This window comes from Bos mutus, chromosome 3 (assembly GCF_027580195.1).
Source record: "Bos mutus isolate GX-2022 chromosome 3, NWIPB_WYAK_1.1, whole genome shotgun sequence".
NCBI classification, from domain to species: Eukaryota; Metazoa; Chordata; class Mammalia; order Artiodactyla; family Bovidae; genus Bos; species Bos mutus.
Window position 1 is genome coordinate 17,353,114 of NC_091619.1, and position 14,594 is coordinate 17,367,707.

At 39.8% G+C, this 14,594-nt stretch overlaps 1 protein-coding gene across 8 annotated transcripts in view; it reads right to left on the bottom strand.

Moving 5' to 3' along the window:
* Positions 1-8,602, bottom strand: part of RPRD2 (regulation of nuclear pre-mRNA domain containing 2) — a 96,833-nt gene extending 88,231 nt beyond the window's left edge. For 3 of the 8 annotated variants that reach the window (XM_070367155.1, XM_070367154.1, XM_070367156.1), the window contains exon 1: positions 7,384-8,596. In XM_070367155.1, coding sequence (XP_070223256.1) covers positions 7,384-7,588 — 205 coding nt within the window. In that variant the 5' untranslated portion in view covers positions 7,589-8,596. Of the gene's footprint in view, positions 1-7,383 lie in introns of all 8 variants that reach the window. The other 5 variants (XM_005894898.2, XM_005894897.3, XM_070367158.1 and 2 more) reach the window with 4 other exon arrangements.
* Between the last annotated feature and the right edge of the window lie 5,992 nt (positions 8,603-14,594).

Here is a 14,594-nt window from a genome sequence, read left to right on the forward strand (position 1 = left end):
AGAGCCTTTTCTCTGGACTTCTTCTCTATCTGTACTTACCACCCTAACTTACTACAGTGGCTTCTCTATCTACACTTAACTTCTAGTACATCTCTTCCAGGCTGTCTCTAAAGACAATTTACAGACTCGACAGACACCCTGTGGTGACTGTCACACAACTGTGTGAATACATTGAAATTAGTGAATGAATTGTACACTTTAAATAAGTGAAGTTTGTCAATAAATGTTAACTCTTTCTAGTCACTCAAGGAAAAAAACAACACTCATTCTTGATTATTATCCTCTGTTGCTGCTGCTGCTGCTAAGTCACATCAGTCGTGTCCGACTCTGTGCGACCCCATAGACGGCAGCCCACCAGGCTCCTCCATCCCCGGGATTCTCCAGGCAAGAACACTGGAGTGGGTTGCCATTTCCTTCTCCAATGCATGAAAGTGAAAAGCGAAAGTGAAGTCGCTCAGTCGTGTCTGACTCTTAGTGACCCCATGGACTTCAGCCTACCAGGCTCCTCCTGTTACCACACATTTAATTCATTTAGAACCTCGATTGGATCTATTCTCAAAAACAAATCTAGAATTAAACTACTTTTTATTTCTTTCACAATCTGGTCCAAAACCCACCAATATTTTATCCCAGGACTACTACCACAGCCACCTACTGGCATTCCTGTTTCTGCAGCAATTAGAATGATCTTTTAAAAACAGAAATCAGTTCACATCACTCCTTGGCTCTAAGTTCCCCATCTCATTAAAAATAAAAGTCTAAGGATGCCTATAAAATTGTGATCTGTCCCTCCTGCCATATTACCCACCAAAATCTGAGTTCATCTGCTAATCCTCTCTCTCTCTACTCCTTTCCAGTCACAAAAGTTTTCCTGCTGTTCCTTAAACTCACCAGGCACACACTAACCTCAAGACCTTTGTGTTTTTGTTCTCCCCTCACACTCGTATCGATATTGTTTATAGTGTCTCATCTCCCTGCTCAACTGTCACATTCTCAGTGAGGCCTTCCCTTACACCCAATTTAAATTCCTATAGAATGTTCAAACTACCGCACAATTGCACTCATCTCACACACTAGTAAAGTAATGCTCAAAATTCTCCAAGCCAGCTTCAATAGTATGTGAGCCGTGAACTTACAAATGCTCAAGCTGGATTTAGAAAAGGCAGAGGAACCAGAGATCAAATTGCCAACATCCGTTGGATCATCAAAAAAGCAAGAGAGTTCCAGAAAACCACTTACTTCTGCTTTATTGACTATGCCAAAGCCTTTGACTGTGTGGATCACAACAAACTGTGGAAAATTCTGAAAGAGACTGGAATACCAGACCACCTTACCTGCCTTCTGAGAAATCTGCATACAGGTCAAGAAGCAACAGTTAGAACTGGACATGGAACAACAGACTGGTTCCAAATAGAGAAAGGAGTACATCAAGGCTGTATATCGTCACCCTGATTATTTAACTTATATGCAGAGTACATCATGCAAAATACTGGGCTGAATGAAGCACAAGCTGGAATCAAGATTGTCAGGAGAAATATCAATAAGCTCAGATATGCAGATGACATCACCCTTATGGCAGAAAGCAAAGAAGAACTAAAGAGCCTCTTGATGAAAGTGAAAGAGGACAGTGACAAAGCTGGCTTAAAATTCAACATTCAGAAAACTGAGACTATGGCATCCAGTCCCACCACTTCATGGCAAATAGATGGGGAAACAATGGAAACAGTGACAGACTTTTTTTTTTTGGGGGGGGGGGCGGTGCTCCAAAATCACTGCAGATACTGACTGCAGCCATGAAATTAAAAGACACTTGCTCCTTGGAAGAAAAGCTATGATCAATCTAGACAGCATATTAAAAAGCAGAGACATTACTTTGCCAACAAAGGTCCATCTGCTGCTGCTGAGTTACTTCAGTCGTGTCCGACTCTGTGAGACCCCATAGACAGCAGCCCACCAGGATGCCCCGTCCCTGGGATTCTCCAGGTAAGAACACTGGAGTGGGTTGCCATTTCCTTCTCCAGTGCATGAAAGTGAAAAGTGAAAGTGAAGCTGCCCAGTCAAGGTCCATCTAGTCAAAGCTATATTTTTTCCAGTAGTCATGTATGGATATAACAGTTGGACTACAAAGAAAGCTGTGCACAGAAGAATTGATGCTTTTGAACTGTGGTGTTGGAGAAGTCCATGAGGTCGCAAAGAATCGGACACAACTGAGTGACTAAATGGAACTGAACACTCTGTATCCCCTTTCCCTGCTTTATATTTCTCTACAGCACTCCTAGTATTTTTTACCTTCCAATGTACTTAACATTGTTTGTCTGCTGCTTGTCTCTCCTTACGAGAGTATAAGCTCCAAGAGGGCAAACATTTTCCTCCATTTTGTTCACCTGATATATCCCCAGCGCCAGGCACAGCAGGTATCCAATAAGGCATTGTTAAAAGCACTGAATGTAAGGATTTATAAGCAAAATTCATCTTGAAACTTTAAATCTGTACCAAGTCCACTTACATTTGTACACATGTGATACATGATTAAAAAATCATATGCCTAAGGCAGTACTGTTATACTGTATATGCCTGACCAACATACCTATTACAAAGGATGAATTACAAGGAAAGTAAGCAGTTAAAGGAACAGCTACATTTCAGATACCAGAGCCACAGAAAATAGTTCCAGATCCTCAGATTTATGGAATAGTAAATAAAAGACTAAAGACTTCACTCTCCACTGACCAGTGGAACTACCAGTGTGGTACCCTAAACTTTCTACCACCAAAAAATTCTATTATTTAATCTAAAACCACTTAACATTTAGAGATTTCTATCAAGTAGACAACTTTAATACCTAACATGTTCAGCTTTGTTTCCCCCTTTTTTAAAAATTATAAACGACTATCAGAACTTCAAATCTATACAAGATAATCAGTTTTCCCACAGAAAGCAAAAGTAAAAACAAACAAACCCTGCAAAGCTTCAAGATCTAGACATTTTAGTTAATCTGGCCTAACAATGAATAAATAGGCAGGTTATCAAAGGTTTTTTGCATTGTAGAAAATATAAGAAAGACTAGTACAGTGGCTCTGAGTGTGAGTGTATGCTGTAAATCAAGAATGCCTGGGTTGAATCCTGGATCCATCACTTATTACCTCTCTAACCTTGGGCAAGCTACTCAACCTCTCAGGGCCTCTGTTTTCCCATCTGTAAAATGGGAATCATAATAATACGTACTTCAAAGAATTGTGACGACCGAATGAATTAATATATGTAAAATGCTTGGAGCAGTACCTGGCACATAATAAGCACTCGATAAAACTGAGCTAGAAAACTGCCATCTTCATGGTTCACCCAAGGATTTGAGAAACCATTGCCATACACCAAAACTAGTAATTGCACTTTGCAAATTCTCTGCAACAGATTAATCCTGTATGAAGAAAAAAGTTTTTCCCAGTCCACGTTTATATGACAGTTTCTCTTGTGGACAAAATACCGGATTGTAGAGATTTGTTTTAAATGGGAGGGGGAGAAAGTAAAGGGGATAGGAGAAAAAAGATCGGCCCTTAAAAGGATAACTACTGAAGTGGGGTGATCAGTGGGGGGAGATGTCATTACTTTTCTAATTTTGTTCATATTTAAAGTTCGTATCAGAAACAGCTAACAGGAAATCTTAACAGATTTTTCTGTTCTACAAATGATTCTACTTTCCTATATCCCGCTTTTCCTCAAAAACTCACTTAAATTCTCATACACCTTCTAAAACAGACCAACCCATTCAACGGTTGGAAGCAGAACATCGTGGAGATATCATGAACACAACATATTTTATTTTTTCCTACTACTTCTTCAGAGAACTTGCTAATTCACTACAGAAAGGCTAGCTCAAATCATCTGCCCCTGACTAGGTATAGTTTTCCACACCATTCCCAAAACAGTTATTATTTCAAATAGTCAGGACCTTAAGATTAACTACATCATCGCTATCATTATCATAAGTAATCTGAACATATTTCTATATGCTAGGACCTATACTAAAATACATGCATTATCTTTTTAAATCTAGACAACAAGCCTATGAGAGATAATTCTCTCTACTCACAAATCAGAAATTGGGGCTCACAACTTAAGCACTATGCGTAGAATCACCCAGGTTATTAACTGATGGCATTATGATGTGAACTTATGTCTAGAGTCTGTATTTTTCTACTTTTCCATCTTGATTTCCATTTACAATTAAAAATGGGAGGGATGAATGAAATACAGAAATGACAATAGTCATAGTGCACATCAAGCCTATGCAAGAGCCACATTTTGAAACGGTAAACAACCATATCTATTATTTCTTTTACTAAATTATAAATGTGGCCTTCTGATAAAGAGAAATTAAAACCATTCAAGTTCTTGATTAACTATTTCACAAAATTATATTGGCAAATATCTACTGATTACTTATTGTGTGCCAAACACTGTTCTAGTTGCTTGGGATACAGCAGCAAAGAAGACACAGCCCTGGTGAAATAACATAGCAAACACACAATAAATAAATAATGTAATTTCATAAAATGAAAAATAAAGTGATATGATAGAATTCAACTGAAACCACTTAAAATAAGATCATTATAGAAGACCTTTCTGAGGAAGTAGTATCTGAGCTTGGATCTAGAATGATGAGAAGACAGCAGTGGAAGAAGCCTGACAAGTAGTAGGCAGGGCTGATAGTATAAGAATGTGTAGACCTTTTTACCTGTAGTAAAAGAAGTTTAACTCTTAAGCCTGTTGCAATGGAATGTCACTGGAGGGTTTTAAAGCACAGAAATGACATGGGTTCATGCTACAGAAAGACCACTTTTGGAAAATGATAGCAGTGGAAGGGTCAAACAAATTAAAACAAGCCTGAATAAAATTGGTAAAACCCACCATGGAGTGTGTCTTCAGGAAGACTACTTGCCTTCTCTAATAAATTATTTTCTTTATTTCTATTTATTTTTTTGCCATACCGCGTAACTTTCAGATCTCAGTTCCCCAACTGAGGACTGAACCTGGGTCATGGCAGAGAAAGCCCAGAATCCTAACCACGAGGCCACCAAGAACTCCCAAAATTATTTCCTTTAAAGCGAACTAAAGTCTCTTAATATACATTACGAAGTAAAAGATAAAATGAAAATATCTCAGGAAGAGTTATACAGTTACGTAAATTCACGCTGAAGTCTAAATATAAATTACTAAAGAACAGATGCCAAAAGAGAAGCAAAAGTGGCATCAGGAAAATGGACAGAAAGGCTGTGAATGCCAAAGACATCTATCTATTGCACAAATTTGCCTAAAGCTGATTTAGAAGCCAAACTCCAAAATAATTCTAACACTACTCTCCCGAATATTTCTCTCAAAAGGTTTTATTTACAATAAGACAGATGACATTCACTAACGTAAACACAAAACAGCTACAAATTACCCTTAACCATTTTAGAAAGTTAAGCCCATTTCACCAGGGGAAAAAAATCAGGTTTATAGAAAGCCAAAAGCATTTAGCGACACAAACTACATATAATGCACTTCAAATGAAGTATTGTCTTCCTAGAGCAACCACTCTTTTTCACTCTTAAAATACCAGCAAGGGAAATAAGCTCAGGCACAATGTAAAAAGTAGAGGCAGAAAAATTCTGGCTCCAGTGTATCTCATCATCGCTGACTAGAAAAAATATACTGTAATTGTCATATATAATCCCACAGGCAGGGATAGAGACCAACTTACCCATACAGTTAAAGCACCAGAGTCCAAAGGTAGGAAAACGTTTTAAAACAGGAAGAAAAATATGTTTAAGAACAATATGTCCTCAAGCTTGAGCACTGCTTGCTACCACTGGTAGACCAAATACATTAAAGAAAAAGCATGAAAACATTATTTTACAAAATTAAATGTGACCGCTGTCATCTGATATGGTGGAGTCAAATCCCAACTCCACCATAAGCTTAGTAGCTTCCTTAATATTTCTGAGCCTTAGTTTCCCCATGGGTAAATCAATGATTAAAAAATCTACTTTGGGTTAGTTTAAGGTAGAATGAGATACTAGATACACTGTAAATGACAAATGGCCTGGGCACATAGTAGATACTTATCATGTGAGTCTTTGATAGTGAGGAGTACCATACTTGATATTGTATTTTCTAATTTTACCTCTTGGAAAGAAGGTAACTTTGATCTGCTATTGGTAAATACAGGTAATCTCGCAAAACGTCTCTCCCAACAATAACTATACACAAATAGTTTGAAGTTTTGGGGTCTATGATTTTGCAAGTTTTATCCATCGGTTCCCTAAAAAAGTAAACACAGATCAAAACACTACAGAGTGAGTAGCAAAAGTGGAATAATAATAATAACTGAATGATGGGTTTCACTGGTGACAGCCATAGACAAGAAGCAACAACAAACATAAAATTCAGATACACAGGGATTTACGGTCAACCATCTCTTCTGTGTAGGAAGCAACAATGACTTCTCCACACTTCCTTCGTCCTCAAGATTTGAAATCTGCAAACAATCCATGCTTCCTGACAATTTAATAGACTTCTTTTCCGCAGTAAAGCAGCAAAGTGAAATAAATTCAGCGAAGTAGACAAAAAGGCAATTAACTCGCGGTGAGAGGGGGAGTAGTATATATTCAAAAGGAGCACTTCTGATTCCTTGTTTTGGTTACCTAAGAAACCAATTCCTATTCTTTAAAAACGTATCTGAACTGACTGAAAAGTAGACGGATATGTTTTCCATTTTAAGGTATTAGTGGCAATACGGACTACGGTTGTTTCTGGTCAGTATTAAGAAGCCTGTACTTTACTGCAGCGAACACAAGTCGAGGAAAACCTCTCAGGTGGTCGGTCGCCTGAGCTCTATGTGGCGCTCACGTTACCTCTTCATCTAGGTAAGGTTCTTCTTACTACACATCACAAGTTTTAGGCCAGTGGAAAATAGAATTGTCCAACACATTCCCGCGAAGTAGGTGCATTTACTACTGCTTAAACCATAGCAGTACGAGAAATCATTAACACATCAAGGCCTATTAGAAATAAACGGACGCGACAATTTCTGTGAACGTTCAGTAAATACACCACCACCTCACAAGGCTCTGAAATAACATATAAATCTCTACAGAATTGGGCCCAGCGGCCCAAGGTCACACCAAGTCAGTGGCTGTAAAATCCAAGAAATGATGAACCTCCTACAGTTCAGACAATCCCGGTGAGAAGTAAGTCTGGGTTTGGCAACACTTGGGTTGAAGCTCTAATTTGAACAACCCCAACCGAATGCAGCGGCTCCACAGGGAAACCCTAAACGTTTCGAGCAGTATTTCCTTCCATTCCCCAGTCTTCCCTTCCCTGGCCACCCCCAACACTCACATCTCCGTAGCCACTTCATCCAATGGTAGACGATAGTAGTGTGGTGTTTCTTGTTCTCTATACACCAAGACGACAAGCCTTGAATAGATTCCATGGTGTTAGTTACCGACTGGAATTTTCGATCCAACGAGGACTCCAGAGCCCCTGCTGAAGAGGCCGACGAGGAGGAGGCCTTACTGCCGCCTCCGCCGCCGCCGGCCGCCATCTTCCCGGTTTGCACAAGCGCTGCTGCTCCTCTGGCGGCCGCGGCGGCGACGGCGACGGCGGCGGGAGCGGGCAAAACAATCACTGCGAGTGCGTGAAAGCCGCAGGTGGGGAGGGAGGCCAGGGGGTGGGGATGGTGCACGCGCTAGGCTCTTCTGGAGGGAGGACGGGAGGACCAGGTGCTGGGCACGCTGGCGGCTCCTACACGCTGCAAGGAGGGGCTGCGGGTTTCGAAGGTTTATCAGAATTGTTCAAGGGATTGTGTTTAAACCAGTCAGCAATCACGAAGAATTACGCAGAGAACAGCTCCTGCAAAACCTTTCTAAACGTCTGGCCCGGAAATTAAATGGTTTTATACTCTTCGGCTCTCAACGCTTAAGGCCCTTCCCCAACACTCTTCTAAGAGTGGGCGTTAATATCTTAAAGTAAATACTACCCGACTGCCCCTTCAGTTGCAGAAATCTTTCTCTCTCCTTTAGGTCCTCTAGCACAGAAAAGCCCAAGGCTACCTAGTCAGGAATTTTTTTGCAACGCAATAGCAGCAAAGGGACAGCAACAGTATCGCGCACGCGCTGCTTGGACCCGCCCCCCTGCTTCCTTCTCAACCTAGAAAGCAGAGGGAGACGTCATGGCGGGGCAATCTGGCCAATCAAGGGAGAAGACGAAGAAGCGCGCGCAGAAGCCCACAAGCCCCAAGGGCTAAGGAGGCGCTTCGAAGATTTGTGCGCCTGCGCGACGGGCCAGCGTGTAGCGGGTTGGGAGGAAAAAAGGGGAGGAAAAGGCGAGGGAGTTGGTCGGACTAAAGAGAGGTTGGGGGGAGGGGCTTCACCGCTCCAACCCCGCGTTTTGCTTCCTAGCGAGGTGTCTCTCTTGGAGCTGTCCAGCTCACATCACAGGACCGAGAAACTCCCACCGTTCAGCGGCCACTTATTTTCTGGCACTTGCAGCTGCCGCTACCGGCGCCGCTGCTAACTCCTCGGGACACTGACGCGCGACAAAGTAGATGGCAGCCATCTTGCGGTGCCTCCGAAGGTGCGCATGCGCCAGCCTCGGCAAGCCATTCACTACGCAGACTCCCAGACGAAACAACTTTTTACACTCCCCTTGGACGATACCATTCACAGCCCCTTGACTGTTTGGATTATAGGAAGAGGAAGTAAATGACGTGAAACGAAAATTTTCCCTGTAGAATTTTCGAGACAAGGAAACAATAAAAGGCAAGATGTGATTGACCTTCGCCAATTATCATACAGTCTCGCAATTGCATAATACATTATAGTTTACAAAACCCTTAGAAATCTATTACATTGATTAGCACAGCCTAAATTAACCAGGCCATAGCATCTGCCTATGTAAAACTTCTGGATGGATTTGGAGGCTTCTGTGTTCCACTAAGCACATACAATTACTGTATTTTAATTCTCCCACGTCTCCACATTAGACTCACATTCACCTGTTTTGTCAAGCTCACATTTCATATATGTTAATCCAACAAAAAGTTGTTGAGTGTCTTGTGTCAAGTACAGTTCTAGATGTGGGGCGGTAACACAGCAAAACAGACAAAAATCCCTTTCTTCTGGGGTTTATTGGCAGGAGACCATAAAAATATCAAGGAATAGTAAGTTCTCCTGCAATGCAGGAGACCAGGGTTCGATTCCTGGGTCGATTCCCGGGTCAGGAAAACCCATGGAGAAGGAAATGGCAACGCACTCCAGTATTCTTGACTGGAGAATCCCATGGACAGAGGATCCTGGTGGACTACAGTCCATGGGGTCCCAAGAGTCGGACATGACTTAGCGACTAAACCACCACCAATAAGTTCTATCCACGCAGGGTAAGAGAGAGAGGGTACTGTGTGTGTGTGTGAGAGAGAGAGAGAGAGAGAGAGAGAGAGAGAGAGGGTAGTGTGTGTGTGTGTGGAATGGTGGTTTGGTGACCAAGGACGGCTTTTGGAAGGAAGTGATAATTTGATCTGAATGTTGAGCGCAAGGTAACCAAGCAAATATGTGGAAGGGAAGAGAAAAAAGCATGCTGGCACAAGGAACAGCTAGTGCAAAAGACCTAAAACACAAATGTCTTGAAATAGAGCAAGAACAAGGAGGCCAGTTTGACTAACGAAGAGGGGACAAATAGTAAAACACGAGATTTGAGAGGTGAAGACAGATAATTCATGTGGCCTGGAAGTCCACTCTAAGAACTTTGGCTTTTAACTTTGGGATTTGAAACACTTTTAAGCAGAGCAGCTTTAAACAAGAAAGTTACATAGCATTCTTTTTAAAAGATTACATAGGTTGCTATATTGAAAATAGACTTCAGAGTAACCAGTTAAGGAGACTATTGCAGTAATCCAGACAAGGAAATGATGGTGGCTTCTACTAGGGTGGCAATAAAAAAAAAGAGAGAGAGAAGTGGTGTCAGATCCTAGATATAGTTTGAAGGTAGAGTCCAGAGGATTGCTCATGAATTTAAGGAGAATATGAGAAAAAAAAAAAAAAAAGAGGCAAATATGGCACCAAGGTTTTAGACCTGAGCAACTAAAACGGTGTTTCTCAGCTTTTTTTCCATAACTGTTGACCCTAAAGATTCTGCTTAGATATTTGTTCCTATTCCCCCTAGCCCCCATGAAATGTTAATGCCACAAATATACTGTACATCTGTTTATGTACTATGTATCTGTTCTTTATACAAGAATAAGAATGAACTTTGTATTCAATGCAGAATTAAGGATGACTAAAATCTTTAAGTTAAAAATTAAAATATTTTGGACTTCTCTGGTGGTCCAGTGGTTAATAATCTGTCTGCCAGTGCAGGGACATGGGTTCAATCCCTAATCAGGGAGAATTCCACATGCCAAGGGGCAACAAAACCCGTGTACCACTACTAAGCTGGAGCTCTACAGCCAGTGCTCTGCAACAAGAGCAGCCACTACAGTGAGAAGCCCTTGGACCACAACTAGAAAGGAGCCCTACAGACACACACAATGAGAGAAAGCTTGAGCACAGCAACAAAGACCCAGAGCAGCCAAAAAATACGTTTTTTAAATTAAAAAAAATTTAATCCTAGTAATATATAATGATTTTATAACTACTGAGTAAACATTATTTCTATAAGTTGTAATTCATTACACTACATATGTAAATTACCAATATATATAAATACATAACAGAATGTAATCAGTTTTTAAAAAATCATTCAAAACTTATTTTCCAGTAAAATAATTGAAAAATTAATTTTTAAAAAATTTTAGTGAACTTTTATTCAACATGAGAAAATTGCTAGCTGCTAGAGATTCAAATATTGACATTTTTTCTTCTCAGAATTGACATAGTTAGTGATGAGTTAAATAATTTTTGTAGAATTGAGTAATACAATATAAACAATTTTTATTTGCTTCTCCAAGTCCAAATCATGCACAGAAGCACAGAGAATCAAACATAACATTTCTGACAGCAGTAATTGTGTGTAGGCATTTCCTTCACTATTTCTTAGGAAGCCCGCTACTTCACAGTCAGTAGGCCACTGACTTCAAAATAGGTCATTTGAGAGAGATGAAGTTCTCCAATCACAGCCATCTGTTCCTCATAGTTTTGTAGCACTGATTTTGCATACATTTTTTGTATCTTCCATGAACTCAATGTCATTGTTTCTTATGTCATAGCCAAGAAAATGAGAGAAGTTAAATAAAGGGTAAGATTTTGTTGGGTAGGGGGGGAAAAAAAAAAAAGATTTTGTTGGGTAGAGTTCAGCTTTGGAAAGTCACAAAGCACTGCAATATCTAAAACTTTCATTCCCTCAAGTTCATAAAAGAAATCTTGGTAGGAAACATAAATTTAAGAATTGCCAGTATAGAGATGATCTTAAGGTGTGACATGGATGAGGCCGCCCAGAAAGTGAGTGAGCATAGGTATTAATAAAAGTCTAAGGACTGGGCAATCAGAAGCAAGTTCCAAAGGAGATAGAAAAACAATGACCAGTGAAGGAGAACCCAGAAAGTAGTATTCTGAAAGCCATGTCATGAAAATTTGTTAAGGAGGGAGTAATTGTGTCAGATGTTGCTACATAGGTTGCATGAGAACTGAGATAATCATTGAATCTGGGAAACACACTAGTAATTGGTGGGCTTGACAAAGGCTGTTTCCAGGAACTGACTGGAGAGGGCTCTGGAAGGAATGGGAGAAGTGGCATTATCATATATAGACAACTCTTTCAAGAAATAAAGTGGGAGCAGAGTAATGGAGCTGAAGCTGAAGGGAAACGTGGGCTCACAGGTCATTTCTTTTTTTCTAAGATGGAAAATAATGTACCTATTTTCAGATGCTACGGCTGATACACGTAAGATGGGACAATTGCTGAATTGATTTCCTTGAGTAAGTGGGAGAGGATAGATAAAATGTTAAGTCCATAGGCAGTTCCTTTCTTGTAACAGGAAAGTAGAGAGTCTAGGTAGAAATTCCAGTAGGTTGATAGTTGTTGAGACTGTGCAGAAATTCTCTTCAATTGCTTTCTTTTCTCAGTGAAATATGTGCTGAGGAAGCACACTTTTAAAAAAGAGTGAAGATCTGTTAATTGCCAATTCCAGTGCACCGTTTACAATCTCAACCCTTAACTTTTCTGTTAAGTACTGTAATGGTTTAGAGTACAAACATAGAACCAGACAGCTCAAATTCAGACTCTGCCACTCTCAGTGGCAATTTACCTGCCAGTGGCCAAAGATAAATTTCTTTACCTATCTGTGGTGCTATAATTATTAAACGAGTTAATGCATGTAGTGCTCAAAGCAGTGCTGTCTAGCTTAGTAAGGCTTGATGATGATGTTGATGTCAGCTATTATTATATTTAAATCTTTCTTAAAATTCTTTCCGTTTACTTCTATTATACAGTTTTTAATCAGATCCCACTAAATGGCTCCTTTCTCTGCCCATTGCTAGTTTTTATAACTTGAGTTTGCCAAAGTTCCATTTTTAGCCCTTCTCTCATCTTTCTGCTTATTCTCTCTCAAAGGTTAAATTTATCACCTGCATTCACTTACAAAGTTATCCTGGTTATCTTTGTTATCCTAGTTACCTTTGATTTTACCTGTTCCAAGGGCTTCCCTCATAGCTCAGTTGGTAAAGCATCTGCCTGCAATGCAGGAGACCCCAGTTTGATTCCTGGGTTGGGAAGATCCCCTGGAGAAGGGATAGGCTACCCACCCCAGTGTTCTTAGGCTTCCCTTGTGGGTCAGCTGGTAAAGAATCCGCCTGCAATGCGGGAGACCTGGGTTGGGACAATCCCCTGGAGAAGGGAAAGGCTACCCACTGCAGTATTCTGGCCTGGAGAATTCCATGGACCATATAGTCCATGGGGTTGCAAAGTGTCAGACAAGACTGAGCGACTTTCACTTTCACCTAGTTATCAAATCCTATAGACTTCTACCTAAAAATTTCTTGCATAAATTCTCTTCTTTCCATCCCCTTGCCTTCTACCTAAAGGTTATCATCACCATTCTAATCAACTATGTCAACAGCATCATGATCAGCTTCCTAGTCTCTCTCTTTAGCTTATATACATTACCAGTATATAATGTCTTAGTTTTCCTCTACTCAATCACAACCAAAAAACTTGTTTCTAGATTGCAGATAACAATCTACCAAGTAAATGCTCTAGCTTTGAAGACCATCCACAATGGTTCCAATCCATCTCCCCAGTATTATCTCAAATACCTTTCCACAGTGGTTCTTTGGGCTCCAAACTGTTTCTTAAATGTATCTGTAATTTTCTGTTTATAAATTCTTTCTAAAATGGCCTCTATTACCAAAATTCCACCTATCTTTCAAGAACTATCTTGAATTGCCTCTTTTATGTAAACTTCCCTGATCATTCCAACTGAATTTCTCTTTTGAACAGTAGCATTTTCTGCCCTGAATAAAATTATTTATATTTACTTACCTATAGTAATATTGCATTGAGTAACATGCAAAAGCACCCTAATTGCTAAATAGTGGTGGTGTTGTTCAGTCACCAAGTCATGTCTGACTCTTCATGACCCCCATGGACTGATGCACATCAAGCTTCCCTGTCCCTCACCATTTCCTGGAGTTCGCCCAAGTTCATATCCATTGAATAGATGATGCAATCCAACCATCTCATCTTCTGTCACCCTTTTCTCCTTCTGTCTTCAATCTTTCCCATCATCAGGGTCTTTTCCAACGAGTCCATGTTAGTTATGACAAAATTCTTACCCAAAAATAATTATTGGTATATGACAATGATACTGCCATTGTTCAAGATATTTCTGGAAATTCATCAAGGTAAGCCACGTAGAGGAAGGAAAAATCAATTACTTTATATTCACATTTTTAAACAAAGAAAGTTATTATCTATCTTGACCATATCACTTAATTCTCCTTAACAAATTCCAAATGACTTTTAAAATTCTTACCAGAAGTCTACAGAGGACAAAAAACTACCATTAACTAAAGATATATATTCAAACAGATTATGAAAGAAATTATTAAAGTCCACAAGGTATTTTAAGTGGTGACAGCATCCCAAGGTAGGAACTATTCTGAGATCAGCGTTCATTGGAAAATAACACATCTGTTCTTAACACCTATTTCACAAGTGACATAGCATATGTAGGGACTAAGTTTGGGTTCTAGTGAAATCTGGGTTCAAATTAAACTCTATCACTTATTAGCCATAACCTTGGAGCAAATTACTTACTCTAAGCCTCAGATTTCTCACCTGTAAGACCTACTTTCCTCATAAGTCTGTTCTGATAAAAGAGATAATGCTTACTGAGCAGTGCTCAATATAGTATAGGATCAGGAAAACCAAAAACACAAACAAGTAACATCCTGAGACACAGGGAGTTAAACACACTTACTCAAGACAAGGATTAAGTCTCATTAAGGGTAGTTTATAAAGAACATAAAACTCCTTTTAGTTCTTCGGCAAACATTTTTGAAGCTGTGTATAAATTATTTACACACATTATTGTAATAAATTATTGTAATAAAAGCCAA